At 38.4% G+C, this 20,122-nt stretch overlaps 1 protein-coding gene across 5 annotated transcripts in view; it reads left to right on the top strand.

Annotated features, from left to right (window-relative positions):
• Positions 1 to 20,122, top strand: part of LOC121632310 (AT-rich interactive domain-containing protein 3B-like) — a 63,845-nt gene that overhangs the window by 22,642 nt on the left and 21,081 nt on the right. For all 5 annotated transcript variants that reach the window (XM_041974068.1, XM_041973990.1, XM_041973812.1 and 2 more), the window contains exons 3-4: positions 12,885 to 12,959; positions 13,235 to 13,307. In XM_041974068.1, the coding sequence (XP_041830002.1) occupies positions 12,885 to 12,959; positions 13,235 to 13,307 (148 nt within the window). The remainder of the gene's footprint in view (positions 1 to 12,884; positions 12,960 to 13,234; positions 13,308 to 20,122) is intronic.

Genomic DNA, 20,122 nt, shown 5'->3' with positions numbered 1-20,122 from the left:
GCAAAATCCAAACAAATACGTGCTTAAATTGTTGCATTTCAATGAAAATAATGCAAAGTGAGGCTTAAAATGGTATAAAGATGCTGCTGTTTTTCTGGTTAAAAAAAGACATTTATAAGCCTGTATTCTAATTTCTATTATCAGTTGATATATTCATTATTCTTAAAGTAAAATATTGCTGTGTGAAATGTGAAAAACTGTCCAGCAGCTTGTAAGCAGCATGCACATTGTTATATGCAACACCTGAATCTGAAAGCCCAGATCATTTCAGTGGACAAAATTACACCAGGCATTGACCTGCAGCTTATCTGGTTAATAGACAATCACACTGAATAGAACTGTGAACCATGTTAACTTTAGTCGATAATTTCAAAAGCCACAGTAGTAAATGATTATAGTGACACAGAAAGTTGCATTCTTAACAGCAACGACTACAATACAAGAACTGAAGAAACATGATTCTTTTATATGGTAATAATTTAGGTATTAATCTTGGGCTGGCATTTAGTGTATTTGTTTATTAGAAATTTAAAAAGATGTATATTGGATACAAAAGCTCTTCTAAGATCAACATATTAATGTGGAATATGGTTTAATAATGTTTGTGGCAGATTTGGACTCCCCAACCCCCAGTGGAGCCAGCCTTGATTAGTCAGCCATCTGGTCAAACAAAGACGTCTCAGGTTTTCCTGCCCTTTATAAACGTGATTAGAAAACCTAAGAAAGCCCAGTGCTCTCAGCATAAGTAAAATGAAAGGTCAGATTGATTATCTATAGCGAGTGCTAATAACAAGTCCTTAATTCTTAAAGGTTTTGAATTATTGTACTGAATATAATGCCATTCATATTTGAGATCACACTTTAACCAGTTCATGTGCTCTTTACATAGCCAAGCATACATACAAAAATAGATTTAAATGAGATAAGTAAATACAAACCATGTGTTGTTTCAAGACATTTGCCTACCTGAGAATTGGTGCTTTTACAGTTGTATAACTTTCTGTTTACTCTGTTATCTGTGCCATTTCTCATGATGCTGTAACAGCCCAATTTCCCCATGAAAATCATTACACTTTGATCTCGTCGGATTACATATATGCTCCACTTCTGTTGTGTCTTTTTATTAACAGACAGAACTACAGTGTTGAATATATAGAGCAAATGTTTTAAATTGTTTCTTATTGAGTTCAAATTCAAGATTTTTTGCTTTTTGCTTTTTTTTTTTCTTTCTTTTTTTAAGAAAGAAATGCAGATGGAGTATTAAATATACCTATGGAAATGTACACCATCCCCAGTTATGTGCTTGATACTCTGACTCTCAACAATAAGCAATTTTACATGTACTTATTCATTGTACTTAAATATATGAGGTTTAAAAAAAATGTATTCATCAGTCGTAGTTTCTGCTGTCTTCTGAGTGTCCAGTAGAGATGTAGATTCTTGTTGGCCTCCTGAGATGAGCTCCAGATGCGTGACGGGCTGCAACATCCAAGCCTGGGTCCCCGGGGGGTGCTGGCCTGTCAGAGGTGGAATGCCCCTGCACACTTAACGCTAGCTGAGAGGAAACAGATACCGCCAGCTTTAAGCTGAGAAATCGCTCCCTATCGATTAAACTCTACAGAAAGCTGTGAATTGCGCTTATGGTTTGAACATTTGATACTCGGATTCATAGGGACAGTCATAACACTAACTTCTCTGATAGAGGTCCTTTCCCCACCCCCTACATTTCTCTGCCTCAGTGCCAAACGCCTGACAAAGAAGTCATTTTCCCATCTGACTCCAGGCATTGTGACCTTTGTCATTTCATAAGTAATTAAATGTGATGTGTCCTAATATCAGTAAGGGTTTTTTTTGTTGATTGTGAATGTATCAAGTTCCCAGTGCTGTCAGTACACTGAGAATGTATATAAAGACCTATCAGGTCTGTGTGATGTCTCAAGCGCCATTAGCATGGGGGTGAGGTGGATGCTTGCTCTTTGAAAGATGTGAGATATGCAAGGTATTTTTAGCCAAAGCTTTTAACCCAGAAGAAATTATCAATAGCTACTATGAATGTAGCAATAAAGCTTCATGCTCAAAGTGGTACCGTGTACAAGGACCCCCAAAATATAGTTTTATTCTAGTTTTCCACCTCTGTGAACAGTAAGAATATGAGTTTGTGTCTGTAAAATAATTGCTTAATCATACTGGAGGCAACTTTAATTTTGCCCATTGTACACTTCAAAGAGCAAAAATAATGTATTCAAATCAAAATATTGATGAATGGACACTGAAGGTGTGCTTTGCCAATGAATAGTTGGACAATCTTGTCTGGGAGGTCTGGTTTCACAGGGCCCTGAAACACCAAAGTAAGGGGTTAACTCATGGAGGGCTGTATGTGGTGGCACAGATGTGATTCACTAAAATGTTTGCTCTGCCTGTGAAAGGGTCTTTGAACCAATGAGTGTGAACTTCTGGCCACACCACCCTATAAACGTTGCATTTGTGTGAGGCAGCGAAAGGGGCCATCTAGTGTAATGGGGGATGGGGCCTCTGCCTGTGGAATGTGGTGTCTTGGTGAAAGGGCTGGGGCTGAACAAATGCAGTCAGTTTATTTGGCAAACTAGACTTACTGGTTATAAAAGACATGTTTGCCCAGAAGCCAAGTATCCAGAGTCATGTCTGTCTTTCAGACTTAGGTCTTTTTTCTGGTTTCCTTCTTTCTCTCCAGTTTGATGACATTGGATTTGGCAGAAAAAATGTAAATGCAAATGTTTTTATGTTTGTTTTTCCCCCTCTGTGTGTCCCTTTACCTGCCCATTTGCCTGTATATGTCTTTCTATTTGCCCCCTCCTTGTTTCCTCTGTTTCTCTTTTTTAGCTTTGTAATTGGAGTGATTAATGGAGGGAGGGGTGGTCTTGCCCAGAGGCCTGTTTTTCAGTGGCCTATTTAGAGGTGCAGCTCCACTGAAGCCAGGACAGGTAACAACATGCTCTGCTCCTGGACATTTAGCCCCTGTCCGCGCCACTTTGTCTGTTGCCTCTAAAACCAGAAATCTCTTCCAACTACAAACATGACTGGACAGTGGCAGGCATGCCCTTAAGCCTTGTTTCCTGCTGATCTCAGCAGCCTGATCTCATTGGATATGTGACTCTTTTTTATGCTCCTTAATAATTCTTAATGAGAGCAGAATCAGTAGTTGATCTGCTTGTAAGTAGAAACTCTACCATATGTTCCTGAGTGGCAGTAAGATTTACTTCCCTCTTGTCACACATGGGATCATGATTAGCCAGAGCCTTTGTTGATGATAGCGTATGGCCAGCTCACCATAAAATCCTTTACAGTGGTGAGCAGATAAAGGACGCCACCCGCTCATCCCATCTCTCCCCACCCGTTCCCAATGAAAAGAGCTCTGATAAACAAGTCTCGGAGTCCTGCAGAGGGATAGAGGATCCAATAATTTGATTTGGATTAAAGATTTCTGCCCCCGTTATGTTGGTTTTTACAAGCATGCTGAGAGGAAGCAAATTCACTTTCTATGAGCGTTTTAGGAAAACTAAACAGATGGACATTAAGTGAGCGCTTTATTGCTTTTTGTTATCTTTGTCCCTCTATACATAATCTGCTACAGTCAATCACAGATCCTATTTATTACATAAATAGGTGCACAAAGCTTGCAACTAAAGTTGCCCTTGAATTTATCTCAGGTCTTCACACTTATTAAAAAAAGGAACATTTAATCTGATTAGCTCTTCAGTGGCTTTTTTTCAATCAAATATTTTAGATTAAAATAAGGTTTAACAACTAAGCAGGCATGTAGGCCCTTTTTGGATACTCGCAATTATTCTTGTTGGCTGCAATCCAGATTTCTGTTTGAGGCCTTGATTGTGATTAAATTGCTGCTGCTGTGTCCGTTTGAAAGGTTTTGCCTGCTGAACTGTTTTGACAGGCAGCAATTTGGCTAAAAAAGATTAGTGCGGGAATGAGATGTTAAGAGTACCTGTGGGATGACAGAAGCTCTCCTGTTATTGTGAGATCCTGTTACTGGTGTACAGGAATGTTGGTGAATTTCACTAAAGTCAACCTCCCTCCCGTGTCCATTCTGCCAGAGCTCACACTGAAAACACTGCAGCATTTGGTTAACTTTGATTTACTGCCTAGGGTTGCTATAGGGATCCTGCTTGTATGGGCGTGAATTTTGTTTTCATTGCGGGAAGGTGTGGCTGTTTACACAGTTTCTTGTAGATGGCTGGAATTTGATGAGGGCTTCCCATGGAAACCTTCACCATGTTGCTCAAAGTTAGGGTGTCTTGCTGGAGGTGAGGGGGTTAGGTCACCCTGGGAGCTATCATCCTGCCCTCATCTCAGTTTCCCTCATGTGGTGGTAGATGACTGAGGATGATGAGTATTGACGTGTGCTGTTGGATTGCGTCCGGAGGGGGCTGGGGACTTCCCTGTGTTTGCACATCCAGTGCTATTGATTTGGGCTGCCTGTTCAATGGCTATGGCCCAGGGGACTTGGTCTGCAGCGTGTAGCTGTGGCATGGGACAAAAAAAGCTGTGATAGTAGCTTGGAGTTGGAAGATAGGGGTTAGAGGTATGGCTCAGGGCTAACAGGACTCTGAGATGGCAGAGATGAGTGTCTGTCTTCATTAACCTTTGTTTAGATCACACTGGTGGTCTACAAAACAACAACAGTCTTCAGGTCTGCTCCATGTTTCAGACGACCTGTAGTGTCACTTTTATTTGTACCTTCCTGGTAGTTGGTCACCCACCTGTTATCTATAGTGTGAGAATGACCTACTTCACAGCTATTTAGACTGCATGCAAATGGCTGCTGGCCTGTTTACATTTCTTTTTAGCATTTTTCCTGTTTTATTATCTTGAGAAGACTCTTAAAATGAGAGATGAGTCAGTGGCTGCTATTTGAGCCTGCCCTTCCACCTACTGAACAAATGAAGTCAAATCACATGACGCCTCAATGAAGAACAAGCCTCTTCATCTAATAACAGCTCCACTATCAAATTGGAGAAGTGCTGTCAACATCCAAAGCAATCAATGCCATCCACCCCCAACTCCCCAAGCAGCAGCCATTAACCCCTCTTGTTCTGGCATGCCTGGCCTCACTAAAATGGTGGCTCTTCTCCAGACATCTATCTATAATGGCTGAGTAGAATTACCTCCAAGCAATACATCAACATTCAGGTAGGTGTGCATTGCATTGGCTGTCCAAAAGAGTGCTATGCAAAGAATGTTGACTCGTTAAAAGGCTTTATATTGCGAATGCAAGGAAATAATGGTGCATTAATTACCCAATGCAGCTGCCTACATTTCACAAAGTGTTTATTTAGAATTGAATTCCTTTGTTAGCAACAGAGCAATGGTGCTGCCATTGCTGCCTTGCACACCCTGCCCCCCACCCCCACAGTCCCCTCACAAAAAATCCAATAAAATAAAGGTTTGTAAGGGGTATGATTTAAGAAAGAAGATGAATATTTTATGTGTCAGTACTAACATCACTTTGGTAGATGGCTTATGGCAACTTATTTGCTAGTTTTACAAATTCAAACAACAAATCTGGAGGTTTGTTTTGAGTATTTTTGCCACCATTATAGAATATGGGTTTCTTGTTAAACAGTTTGGGTGAAAAAGTTGTCTTCAAAGATGTTCTACATAAGTTCAAAAAGGACTTTTCTGTTTAGCCCAATAAATATGTAAACTGGTTTACTGTGTATATGAGCTAATTCTACTAAAGGGAGAAACATGGAGAGTAGATTTGTTAACCAAGGCAGATGTGCATGTTTTTGCAGATGACATATTTTTTGCAAAAACACAGTTCTACATGTAACATTTTGACAACGCGCTAATGTACAAACACAGGCACAACCATGTCAATTCAGTAATGACCAAAGCATTTGGCATTCTTATATTTGTTTGCAAATGTAACATCCCAGCAACAGGCATTGTGGGGCATACATTATAACAACACATCTTACAGCTTCTCCAGTCAGTTAACAATAACATGGTTCGGGAGTCATTCAAATAGTGTCTTCTAGAGCCTGACCGATTGATCGGCCGATTATATAATCATAATTTAACTCCATTCAATCCTCAGGAGGAGTGATGTGAACGCAGAGAGGAGGGGGAACAGGTAAAATGATGAGCCCTACTCTCTGTCTTCAGCAACTGTCATGATGTCATGTCATAGTTTTACTTAGGCAGAAATTACTAGAAACCGAGTCAGGCTGTAACAGCAACTTACCGTGTGTGTTGTTGTTTAGTAACAAAAGTAAGTAAGTAAAAGCATACACCTGTAGCCGGAATCTAAAGACAAATTAATCAGTGTAACTGGTAGCTATATTATTGCATGTTCCATAAAAAGAAAAATTCACAATGCAATTTAAAATAAAATAAGTAAAATAGATTTTTTTTTTCATACATATTTTTTAAAATTAATTATCTGATTAATTGGTTATCTGAATTTTTTTTTGACAAGTATATGAATCAGAATAGGCCTCAAAAACTTAATATCAGTTGGGCTCTAATGTCTTCTTCTGGTATTGCAAAGAAATCTCATAATCTAATACTTCATGCACTTTCCATCTTCTAGTATTGTGCAACCCCCTTTGCCTCTCAGAACCATGTCAAGTGCAATATTCCCGATCTTGCTGTTGTTTTTTTATGTGTGTAAAGGTATAGTGGGCATTACAGGTGCAAAGCTTTGTAAATAAGTCTCTGTGATTCATTTTGATATTATTTTTGTTGAGAATTTCTAAATGTGCACAAAGATCATTGTGTCCAAATTTAATCACGTCTGTGTTCTTCTAATTAATATCAACAGCAATCAACATACAAAAGGCTTTGCAGCATGTACAGTGTGCTCTAATATGAAGGGTACAGACCTTTTGTATTACTGTTGGAGCCTGAAGGGCCCTAACAGCAGAGCAACAAGTGAGTTTCTAGAGTTTCTGCTCCCAGATAAAGCTGAAAACATGACATCGTTCATCTGTGGCGTGGCTAGTTTCTGACCATTAACAGGGGTTTTACCTGCCCGTATTCATGTTTTTACTTAGTGTAGCTGCCTGTTTAGTGTCTAAACTGTTCCTTGGCGTAAAAATTAGAGGCTAGTGTAGACTGCAAGAAGGGCTCTCCTGACTGAGTGCCTGAGTGGTGTCATTTGGGCCAGTTCATGGCAGTTGTCAGCTGGTTCGTTCAGTCAGCCTTGTCCAGATGAATGGTGCCTAATGACTAGTGCCTGGAGAATTGCTGCAGCCTGCCATCACATCACACAAGAGCTGAAGGTAGCCAGAATTGGGCCTGAACGCTGCTGTCTTCTGGTTGCTTGCTTGGTCCTCTGGAGGTTAATGGTGATATCACCTGCTCACCAGAGCCTTGTCTTAGTGGTTCATTCTTCAAAGAGAATGCTAAATAGCATAAAAAACACAATTAGCATGAAGCCATTTTAATAAATATGTTTTATTTATCTTAATATGTCATTTTCCCAAACAGCATCTATAAGTATTTTTCTCTGTATCAGTTCTGTGTTTGTATTTTTCACATTTTGGCACTCCCAGCCTAAATGGTCTTTATAATTAGATGAATATAAGATGTACACATATAATCTATAATCAGACACAAGTGGAAAATATTGGAATAATTTTCCATAAAATAAAAGTTTGTACAGGCATGGAGCTACTGTTTTCATGTCCATGTTTCTGTGTGGGAGTTTTTTCTTCCCACACCATGATGCCCAGCTCCTGCTCACTTCTGGGCATCTACCTTATACTTATCCCTGATTTGGCTCTGAACCAATCAGTCACGTATGGCCATAATGTAATTAGGCCACCCACCGCCTGGCCAGTAAACCTACTAATAGCATGAGAGAAACAAGAAAACGCACACTACTTAAACATATGAAGGCTTCTGTTCATCCTATATACAGCACATGTGAGCATGTGCAGGGATTCCACTTGCATTTACACAGACCTTTTTTTTTAAATTAAGTTGAATATTACATTTTAATTGAAATAATCACAATTTGATTAATTAGAAATGCAGCTTTATGTGTCTCTAATGTCAATAGAAGAGTCGGTCTACACTTGATCCGTTCTTGAGTTTGATGCTGTCCATGAGCTCTGCTGGCTAGCCAAGTAGCTGACTACTCAATGAAGTTTAGCCGGCTACTTTTTTCGTATGGGTGTACATGTAGCGGCCATTAGTGGTTAGCTCAAAGCAAGTGTGATCAAGAAACCTCCATGTGTCAGCCAAGCCGTCACAGGCTCTGTATGCATTGGTGTTCTATCCTACAGAGTAGAAAACAGAAAGATCTTTGATATTCCAGTGGTTGAAATCTTTTGCAGTAAACAACTCAAAGATTGTTGTTCTGATTTAAGCAGTTCATTGAAATGATTATGAAATACATGAGGCAAGCCATGCACTCACGTCTGACACGAAGGCTGAGAAGGTGTGGGAATCTTTTTATGCAATTTCTGGGTGGAGAGCTGGATGTGATGAGGGGGCTGCGGTTACTGATCATAAGGAGCACTCCTAAGACATCAGTAGCCACTCTAACTTAACAAAAAGCAACATAGTGTTAACATTCCTCAACTGACCAAGGTCCCAATTCAAGAGCCAACATGTCTGCTCCTGGTTAATGGCTCATGTAATAATTACCGTGTGCGCTCAATATAGCTTCAAAGCTCTGATGTGTGCATCGCTGTTATTAGTGTACTGGAACTTCTATGCAGTTCCAGTACACTGATAACAACGCAGGACAAATGTTCTGTGTTGTTTGGAACAAACTGCGATTAAACACATACATTTTTTGTATTTAATTAATCATAATTAATTTGTTAAGCCCATATATATATATATATATATAAATTTAGGAAATTTAGGGGCTCACACTGAAATCGACTTGCAAAACAAATATTCACGTTTCCTCTCACTTTCACTGTATTAGTGATAAATACTTGAACAATAAATTCAGAAATTACAATGTTTACAATTCACTTCTTTTGTGCAGCAGTTGACACAACGTAAAAAAAACATCTGACTGCTCGCACTAATACAAAACAAGTAGAAATAGAACTTGTCAAATTAAATCAAGTCAAATTTGATGATTTGATTTTCACTTTATAGTCGAAGCAGAACGGCAACTTTACCATCATCCCCCATAGGGCATGGTATGACTGGTCCATGTAATTCCTGGAAATAAACAGCTTCAGGGACTGATAGTCCTCTCCAGCCGCTGTTCCCAACTCCTCAGTAAGAAAGGTAGCTATTGGCTGTCCTAAAAGTGCTAGAAGTCGCTCATTAGCATAATCAGCCTAGTACATATAGTTGTAATAGAGTAGCTGCAAAAGATGCTGCCATAAAGAGGGATGTAGTTGGAAATGCATAGATTGATTTAAAAAAAAAAAAAAAAAAAAAAAAGACAGACAACCTAAAAATGTTTACAACAGCAATAAATAAATTAAATTAAACAATAATTCTGTCAATATTTTCTTTATTGTTTTAGTAAATTTTTTTAAGTGTATTTTGTTTTTTAATTAGGAGTCTGGAACATGTCACAACACTTTTAACTTTTATATATATTCTTTTTAAATATTTTTTTAGACATTACTCCGACGGTAAGCCAGCACGGGATAATCCAGCAGCAGCTTTGTACGTTTCATTTTCATCCTGGTCGGGGCACTCAAAGACATTAATAGAGTTGTCCTGAAGCCATTGATAACTTGGCTGTGGGATTAGGGTTGTTATCCTACTGAAAGTCAACCCCAGTCTAAGGTCAGTCTAGAGTGCTCTGTAGCAGATTTTCATTCGGGATGTCTCTGTACATTGCTGCATTAATCTTTTCCTTTATCCCAACTAGTCTCCTAGTTCCTGCTGCTGATTAACATCCTCACAGCATGATGCTGTCACCACAATGCTTCACTGTAGGGATGGTATTGGCCTGGTGATGAGCGGTACCTGGTTTTCTTCAGATGTCTTCAATCTTTGTCTCACTAGACCAGAGAATTTTGTTTCTCGTGGTTTGAGGGTTCTTCAGGTGCCTTTTGGCAAACTCCAGGCAGGCTGCCACGTGGCTTCCGTCTGGCCACTCTACCATACAGGCTTGATTGGTGGATTGCTGCAGAGATGGTTGTCCTTTTAGAAGGTTCTTCTCTCTCCACAGAGGAACACTGGAGCTCTGACAGAGTGACTGGTGGGTTCTTGGCCACCTCCCTTACTGAAGCCCTTTTCCTCGATTGCTCAATGGAGCAGGATGCACCTGAGCCCATTTTTGAACCTTATGGCAAAGGTGGCAAAATACTTAAGTCTTAGGCTTTTTTTTTTATTATTTATTTAATTTAAAATAAATTTGCAACAATTTCAATAAACTTTTTTGACGTTGTAATTATGAAGTATAGTGTGTAGAATTTTGGGAATAAAATGATTTTATTTCATTTTGCAATATGGCTGTAACATAAAATATGGAAAAAGTGAAGCACTGTGAATACTTTCTGGAGGCCCTAATACGTGCGGTTATTCTATTAAAATCAAACATTTAAATCAATTTTTAATGTTACAAATGATCTTTAAACAAACCTATCATAATTGTTTTTTTATACATACATATAACAGATGAGAGGAAAACTTCACAGTTTAGGTATTTCTTCGAACTTTGCAGCATTAATGATAATGTAAATAATTTAAAAATGGGACTTAAATTATCCAGTTTTGTATAAAAATGTTAAATTTTACTGGGACCTTGAAAAACCTGATTTAACAGAGGACAGGAGTCTGACACTGACTGGACAGTAGTGTTCTGCCACTTTATACCTTTGTTCCTGGTTGATGTTATGAACACCTTGACCCATGCACTCCCATAACAGAGTATCCTTAGGGGAGGCCAAAGTGTATAAGTGTGTGCAAGTGTGCATGCGGTTCGTGTATAAAAACATTTGTTTTTCCCTAACATCCAAGGCCAGTAACCCAGTTGCTACTGCCTGCACTTCTCTAGTTGCATCTGATACTGGTGAGCATTTTCACGGTGAAACATTGAATGTAATTTGATTAAAATAAGAGCTTTTGCTTTATGATAAAATGTGTTATTTCAGTTTTATATGGATTTCAGTAGTTTTTTTTTTTTTTTTCTAAGATTTTATCAGCAGTGAAATTCAAACACGGCGGATTATTTGTTGTTAAAAATTAGTAGTGGCACACTGAGTTAGTGACAAGCAGAATGACGAAGTTTTCCATACAAATAATTTCTTGTTTGTTAATGACAGCAACACACACACAGTGTAAGCATATAGGACTTTACATATCTAAAATGTGAACTATCTTGAGCCATAATACTTTATATTAGTTAACATTTAACAGAGGTGGTCAAGTTGTGGGCAAAGGTCTATAAGGCCTCCAAATGTACCAGAATGTAGGTTTTTGTTTACATGATGAACCTGATATAATAATCTCAATTGCAATAGTCAGTAATGTAATTTAGATAACAAAAAGTATTTTTGATAATAAAGCTATATTTACAGACAAACTTTCTGATATTTTTCAAGTAGATACAAAATCATTCTATTTCTTTAGATTGTGACACTGTTGTTTTCCAAATGCATACCAAAATCTTTTTGCTTCTAATCATACTTTGAAAGGAAAGATAATGTATCTGACATATGTCATCCCAGACGTTCACAATGTCAGCCTTAAGCTGGTGTCTCCACATTGCAGGTATCTGCTTTTGTAACACAAGTTTTAATGCTTTTAATCGGTAACCTTGCAACACACCATTTGCAGTGGGTATGCAAGTTGATGGTTGATGAGTATTTGTTTAGGGAGCATGAATGTTGACACCCGTTACACACACGAGAGTGAGAGGGTGAAAATGACTTGCTCTCAGGGGCCTTGACAACCTTTGCCCTCCTGGCTCTCGTTTCAGGTCCTGTAATTGCCACTGACCAATGGGCTCCCGGTTGAAACTAGACCCCAGGCTGCAGCTATTAACGTTCCCTCCAAACGGATCTTGTTTTGATTCCTGATGCTTTTATAGGTTTTGTCTTTAGGAGACATTCCTGGTCGGCACATACCGTGCACTCCTTTCTGCCCTTATTTTCCTTCCTTCCCGTCTTGTGGGGCCTTTGTCCCCCCACCCCCTTTCCTGCACTCACAAACATATACACAACCATGACCAGTCTTTGCACGTTTTTATTTGTGTGTGTGTGTGTGTGTGTGTGTGTGTGTGCATGGGTGCACACACGTGCACTAAGGCTACTGACCAGCCCACCCTCCTCTGGCCCCTCCTGACAACCAGCTACACTCCATGAACTTGGCCACCCGTCACAGCTGCGTTAAGATTGAAGGATGGGGGGCCCGTGTATCCAGCTGGGTCGGAAGACATGGGTGGGGGCAGGGCAGGCCCAGATGCAGATGGTTTAGGTCAAATGGAGATGTTTGAGGATGAAGGGGGAGGGGGATTTAGGAGCTCAGGGGCACAATAACTCCAGAGGTTAGGCCTTCAGCCCCTGGATAAATGCACTCTGGTAGTTGGGTGTACATTAGTTTTGATAAGTTTGTATTGTGGATAGTTATTTGTCTTAACTAGATTAATTACCTAGATCCCCCTTTTTTTTCTTTTCTTTTAAAGAATGACTTTTTGATCTGCAATCAGTCATCCTGATGTGGCATGTGGGGGTATAAATCAGATTAACACATTTAGAAAAAATAAAACAGACTTGATTTTTAAATAGAAATAGTGTCTACATTAATTTAGTTAGTGCACTGGTTTTTCTTCTCTTTTACTTAATCTGTCCTGTTGGTATCTCAGTTTTCAACAAAGGCAGTATTTTCTTTATATTTGTTACCACTTCTTGTATGTTCACTGATCTTATTTATGTTGTCTCTCTTGTATGTTGTAGAATGGCAGTGCGGGATGGACTGATGAGGCTGACAGTAGCAGAGGAAGAGGAGAAGCCTCCCGAGATTTTGCTAAGGTGAGGACTTAATGTGTGATTAGCAGATGTTCAGTGCGTTCAGTCACAAAAATAAAAAGTGCAAAATGTTGATTATCATTCAGTGATGTGACAGCCAAACTAATAACAAATGTGCATAGATAATATATATCCAATTCATCTCTTAACAGTTTTTTAAAGCTGTTTGGATTAGAAATGTCATCATTTAGAAAGTTAAGCCACCAAACAGCTTAACCTGCTAAAAGAGATGCACATCGAGAACAAACATGCTCTAAGAGTTTGTATTCTTGTAACAGCTGTATGAGCTGGACAGTGATCCCAAAAGGAAGGAGTTTTTGGATGATCTCTTTACCTTCATGCAGAAACGAGGTAAGCCTATTTTCCTTAAACCACTACTATGTTAAGCAGCATCTTTATTTTTATTAGCCTCTCTTTTGATCATATATTAGTCATACATTTTGCATGAACTTCAAAAAGGTTTGTTTTTCTTCTTGCATAGCATACTAGCAGGTTAAATAAACTTTTTTTTCCTAATTCTTTTTATAAGTTTAAACAAGAATGAGCATAACCAAACACATAATAGCCATTTTTAGCATCCTTCATTAGGGATTTTTTTTGTGCAATCTTGTGAGGCTTATTTCATGTGTCTAATCTCACACTGTAATGACTGAAGGCAAATGTCTGGCAGTATGAGAGTATGCTCACCAACAGAAGCTTGAGAAAAACAAAGCTGCATGTAAAATCTGCCAAGAGGTAAAATAAAAAAAAAAAAATGCACAAATCTCCCAAACCATTTAGACACTTGGCAAATCAGCAAAGACATCCGAGCCCAAACAAATACTGAAGCGGCCACTTGGATTTAGGTCGCCATCAAGTCCCTCCCAGTCCCAGAAAATAACAGAAGTTCTGATGATTATGTGCATGTTGATGAGTGAAGTGGTAATATCTAACATGTATGCACAAGTGGAACATGGCAACTTAACTTAAGTTGGAGAAAGTTGCTTTAAACTGTAAAACCTGTACATCATAAGCAACTAATTTGTACCTGAGATTCACTTTTCACTATATTGGTGACTAGAAAATCACCTCTTACGTTCTGCAGACCAAGGCCACCAAAACTGTTCATACGAAAACTAATCTAGTTGAACTGTTAACAGAGTTGTTACACGACTAGGATCTTAAAAAATGTCTCGCACTACACTAAACATGGACTAGGTTGTTGATTTGATGGGGTTTATGCACATAGGCTGTTTTGCACACACTTAACTTTGCAACAGCTCTCTAGCTTCCAGCTGTTGTGTGCTTGCTTGGTCGAGTGAGGCAAATTGCTTCCTTTTTTCTTTGGTGTCCAATGGCACAGCAGAAGCTCAAAGAGAATCAGAAGAATCTGAATTTGCAAGCTGGTGTTGATGCGTTGGTTACTAGGGGTGTCACAATTACAGATTTTCTTGGTACAATTATTGTCAAATAGGGCTGCAATGATTAGTCAATTTTGTCGACAATAGTCGACAATAAAAATAGTCAACAACGAACTGACCCGTCGACTATTAAAGGCAACCAAAACAAAACAAAAAAAAAAAAAAAAAACTACAGAGTGAGACATCGTCTTCTTTTTTTTTTTTCTCTCTGCTGAGAGTTGCACATGTGCAATAAAGTCCGCCAGGGAAAAAATATGGCGGCCGACCAGCGGCAGAGGACATCAAAAGTCTAAAATAACTTCACATTAAACTTACAAAATGAAGTAAATGCATGTGAGATTTGTAAAGTGGACCTTGCGTACCACGGAAGTACATCTGCAATGCTTGAACATTTAAAGACGAGGCATGTCGGACTTACAATACAAACCTCATGCAAGATTTCAAAGCTAAAAGTGAAGTATGACCCATTTAATAATTATGAGATCCGTAATCCGATTAGTCGCCTAGTCGTTTTAATAGTCGATGACTAATCGACTATCAGACCAGTCATTAGTTGCAGCCCTATTGTCAAAGAAATAATCATGATTTTACAATTACCATGATTATTATGCGTTAATTTTCCAACACTATAAAACTGTGTAGAAGTACATGACCATTCCTTATAGGTCGTTCAGTTTAAATTAGGGCTGTCAAGATTAATGCGTAATTATATTTATATATTTATATATATATATATATATATATATATTTTTTTTTTATTTTTTTATTTATTTTTTTTTTTTTTTCTGCATTAACACGTAAACAACAAAGCTATTACTCATGTTGAAGTAAAAATCTAAATTTGGCCCTATCTTTGTGAAAGAAGCTGTTTTTGGACATGTAGATGCCTTGTCACAGGAGTGAACAGAAACCACCAAAAAGCATTTTATTTTCCTTCTTTATGAAGTTTCTGACAGCTTTCAAGCCTTACGTTTACTATTTCATCATCAGATGTCCAGAAACAAAAATATTACAAGACAACCCAGTTCATCCTTCTTATTTATGAAGATGGTGACAGCTTTCAAGCCTTGCATTTAGACGATGGCTGCACGATGACCTATTTGGTGTATTACATTAATTTTTTTGTTCTGTGCTCAAGTTGTGCTGATCTGTCATTATGGTTCAGACATTATCTGATATCGAAAGCAGAGGTCCCCAACCCTGCTCCTCTAGGCCCGCTATCCTGCAGGTCTTACATTTCTCTGTGCTGCAACACACCTGATTCAAATTAATGGCTCATTAGCAGACTTGCGCAGAGCTTGTCAGAGAGCCATTTATTTTGAATCAGGTGTGTTGCAGCACGGAGACGTCTAAGACCTGCAGGATAGTGGGCCTTGAGGACCAGGGTTGGGGACCTCTGGTCTAAAGTGACGATATTGAGGAATGTTTATAATAAATAAATTGTGGCATTTTTTACTGCGATTAATTGTGAAATTAAATAATGGTTACATCCCTACTTGTTGCCCTTTAGCGCAGTGGGTTGAAGTTGCTGGAATGCTTCCTGAAGCAGCAGCCTGGGATTTCTCCAAATCTACTGTGACTTGAAGCATGCAGGAAAGAAAGCAACCTATAGTCCCTGACAGCCACCTACATAACGGTTAAAGATGATGTGGGGAAGACTCTTTTGTCATTGAACACTAGATATGTCCAAGACAATGTCCCCAGCTCTGTCCATCGTGCCTGAGCATACACAGCTTCTAGAGAAATTATTTCTCCTCCACGACAATGATTAAAAACCACAAGACTGGCGTTCAAAACAATATGAGTTCAAGGCATGCTGATGTAACAAGTGCACAATGCAGGGCAGAAATGAATATCTTGAGCCTTAATTATAAAATATAATGCTTTCAGCATTAGTTTGAAAGACAGCATAATAGTGCATTAATGAAAACATTAATTAATAACGTAAAAATTCATTATTATCAATAATTAATAGACTACTTTGGGGTAAATTTTAACCTAAACATTCATATTTTTAGTCATGTGCCCTACCAACAAGCTTCTTTCTTGCTTTTGTATTTCTTTCAGTGATTTTTGTTTTAAAAAAAAAACAACTTTCTTGCTGTTTCATATCATTCATGTTTCATAGCTAAGTAAAATTAACACAAATTTTTAATTTATTCAAAATCAATTTAAATAATCTATTTAAATTGATTTAGGATATTGGTATTCCTACCCAGCCCTAAAATATACAATAAATTCCATGATGTGCTTTTGTGAAAGTTTTCTACATGTTAAGGCTATGGAGGGGGGAGAAAAGGTTAAGCCTACTTAGCTCCTCATTAACTTTCTTCTCTTCAGTGTTATTCTTTATACTTTGTCAACAACATGTACGATTTATTAATTTTTTCATTTCTCACCTTTGCTTTGTTAATCTCAAGGAGTGCAGGGTGTTTTAAACCCAAGTGATTTCTCACCCTCTACCCCTGTGGTAAAAGCAAATACCACACAACTTCCTTTTCCTAAGAGTCATTTCCTGGTTCAGTCTAAGAAGGGGTTGCTACGTTTTCTGGAATTCCATTGTATAGGGATTCATGTCAGGCCTGCAGCTCAGTCATTGCAACATGTCTGGAACTATACATGGTGTAGGTGTTCTCTATGTGAGTTTTGTCTTATAAAATGTTTCTGCTTGTCTGCTTTCCAACTTACCACATCACTGATCAACTCAAACAACATGCCGTAACTCACACCACACTGACTAAGAAATCCTTTACTAAATCCCCTCCCAAGAGTAAAGACCTTAAGGTGTCAGCAGGTGAGATCTGCTCTGTCGATCCTCTATTATCAAGGCCAAGTAGATCTGTAGCCTAACTTATTAAGTTGGCCAGCAGGCAAGGAAGCTTAGCTGATCTTATGCTGTCTCAACACTGTGTACTACACCCTGCAGAACCAGGCTGCTAAAACAGTTAAGTTTTTATCAGACAAACCTGCAGCCGAACAAGATGTGTGGCTTGAGCAATGTTTCCCAAAATCAGTCACACTGAGATTACAGCAGGACACACTTGATTATATTTTGGAAGGTTATGATGAGAGACGATCTTTCTGTGTGTGTGATTTGTACTTTACTGTGCATTGTTACAGGATGTACTGAGTGATACCATTCGAATGTTAGTGTGTGTGCGATGCATAGTTTGTTGTAGTATGTCATGCTGTGACTGATCTCTGTGCATACACTTATGCTGATCAGCCCTTGAACTTTGACAAGAATGGGCGTGTACTTGTCGGCATATGTTAGTAAGAGAGGAAAAACGCAGCCCCTTATTTGCACAGAAATTTTGTTTTTAGTAGCTAAAGATTTTGTTAATAAAACAGAGAAAGCTTCATGTTATGACCCTGATTTTGACTCTTATTTAATACAGTTTGGTTGGTAATGAATTACCATGGAAGAAGACTGTATTGTATCTGCATCTCAAATAAAAGTAGATGATTTAAGGTTGGGTGATTTATATAAACTAAAAATTGATATTGTTTTAGACCATACATTTTTCGATATGCTGCATTGCATAACCTGTCTCTTCTGTAATGCCATGTCAATGTTTCTATGTCTCAAGCTTTGCATAGCTATGTTCTCACTGTTTGGAAGCAAACCAAGTAAAAATACTTTTCTTCTTCTTCTTCTTCTTCTTTCTTTTTTTTCTTTTATTAGAAAACACCTAGTGACAAATATACCAACCTCTTAAACAAACTGTAGTCACTTTATCTTCATGTGAGTCAGCACAAATATAGGGATTTACTTTATCTCTGACTTTTGGAGCTAGCATTTAGTGGCTTTTCAAAGAAGTACAATCACTAGCTTTTACATGAAAAGTTCAAAATAAAAAAAAAGAAAGAGGAAGGGGAGAAGATTTGTTTGTTGGACTCATTAAAATCTGTGTGAAATCAGTAAAATCTGTGTAAATCAAGATGTATCTATGTGCATAACCACTGTTCTCAAAAATCTTCTCCATAGGAAAATAGAAAGGGTGAAGCGTAATTAATATATTTTACTCATATTTATTATTCAGGCTCTACCATGGGAAAGCCGACTTTGTGCTAAAAGCCAGTGCTGCTTTCAATGTTTTCTGCTTATTTTGGTGCCATTTTGAAGAATCAGGAATAGATTGGCCAAGTGAGGTGGCAGCTGTGTAGAGGTGCTACAACTATGTTGTTAATGGTTGCAATTCAGTAATAGAAGTAGTTCTCCTAACCATAAACAAACCTCTTAAAAAATACTATGCTGGACATTTAAAAAAATAATAAATAAACAAAATTGAGAGCCTTTCGTCAGCTGTTTGGAGAGCTTTTGTGACAAAGCATTTGTTAAATTTGAGCAAGCGCACAATCAAGCACACATTTATTTGTTATTCACACTCCTCAGCAACAGATGTGGAGTCTGGTTGAAAGTAAAACCAGAATCCCAATTAATGCAACGTGTATAAGAAGATGGATATAGATGTGCTTTAGTCACTTGACTGAAGTTGCAAACAGAAAGCTGAGTCTGGACATAAACAGGGTAATTGTGTGCTTCTTCGCTGTTTGAAGCTAGTGTTAGGAATATGTTTGTAGAATGTGATGCACTGAATCAAAGTTGAGCATCCTTAATAACTCCTTTTAGATGAGAATTTTGGAACTTGTCCATGATACACAAACGCAGCAGCCTCTGATCTAGCCTAACGCATGGAGGTCTAGTTTAGAGGGTAATTAATTAAATGGAGTCCGAGAGGGAGGGACAGGATCTGTCAGGGCCCTGTTAGCATCTCTGTTCTGTGGCAGACACTGGGAGTGGTTGGCTGACCCTTTCCTCAAGCTGGTCAGATACGGAAATCCATCAATCTGGCAGAAATGCCACTTGAAAGAGATAACTGACTGGTTAAACACTCGTACCCCACCAAACCAATAAAGCATATAAAACACTCAAAGAAATGCACTAATGTGTTTGGGTTCAATAATTAGAACTTGTATTAATTGCATGAAGTTGAATTACTCTGCCAGAGTGAGTTACAGTGAGTGTAACTGGATTCAGCTTGCATGGATCAAGTTCCGGTGTCATTTGTACAAGTGACTACTTGTGAGGGAGTGCAAGGGTCACTGCTGGACAACGGTTGTAACAAATATTGCTGTTTTTCCAGAGCGCTCATCAATAATGGACGTATTTGAGACAAAGAAGAAATAAATAGTGAGGGAAAACAAATTCTGTTCAGGTTTTAAAATTAGGAGAGTCAAAGGATATTGACAAAGAAAAGGAAACAATTCTCATCATTATCATTGGGGAAGTGGAATTCAATGGTTTTGGCTGCACAATGCATCAAGAAAGGATGTATAAGAAACGCATCTTGGAGAGCTGATGAAACCATTATACGGCAAAGAAAGGTATAATTTCAGCTACTCAAGCATGAGTGTGTTCACCCTTTTCTTAAGACAAGAGGCACTTGGCTGACCTCTGCTGTCTCTCAAACCAGAGCCTTAATCACTAGGGAGTTGCTGGCAAGATCCACTTTTTTGCCAAGCTCTTGTAGGTGGACGCTGTAATTACACACTACATTCATCACTCCCTTTCTATTGATAGAAATGGAAGGTTTTTGTACTCCATTCATTTCGTGATTAAAGAGGGCTTTTTAATTTCTTTTTTATTCTGTTTCATTATTAGTTCTTTTTTTTTGTATTATTATTGGTGTTTTACCTTTTTACAAATAAAGGCACTACTTGGTCATTAGAGAAAATACCTGCTTCTGAATTGGAAGTGGCTTC

Source organism: Melanotaenia boesemani, chromosome 1, assembly GCF_017639745.1.
Source record: "Melanotaenia boesemani isolate fMelBoe1 chromosome 1, fMelBoe1.pri, whole genome shotgun sequence".
Classification (NCBI taxonomy): Eukaryota; Metazoa; Chordata; class Actinopteri; order Atheriniformes; family Melanotaeniidae; genus Melanotaenia; species Melanotaenia boesemani.
The sequence above is the reverse complement of the archived record's forward strand: the minus strand, read 5'-3'. Positions and strand labels throughout refer to the sequence as shown.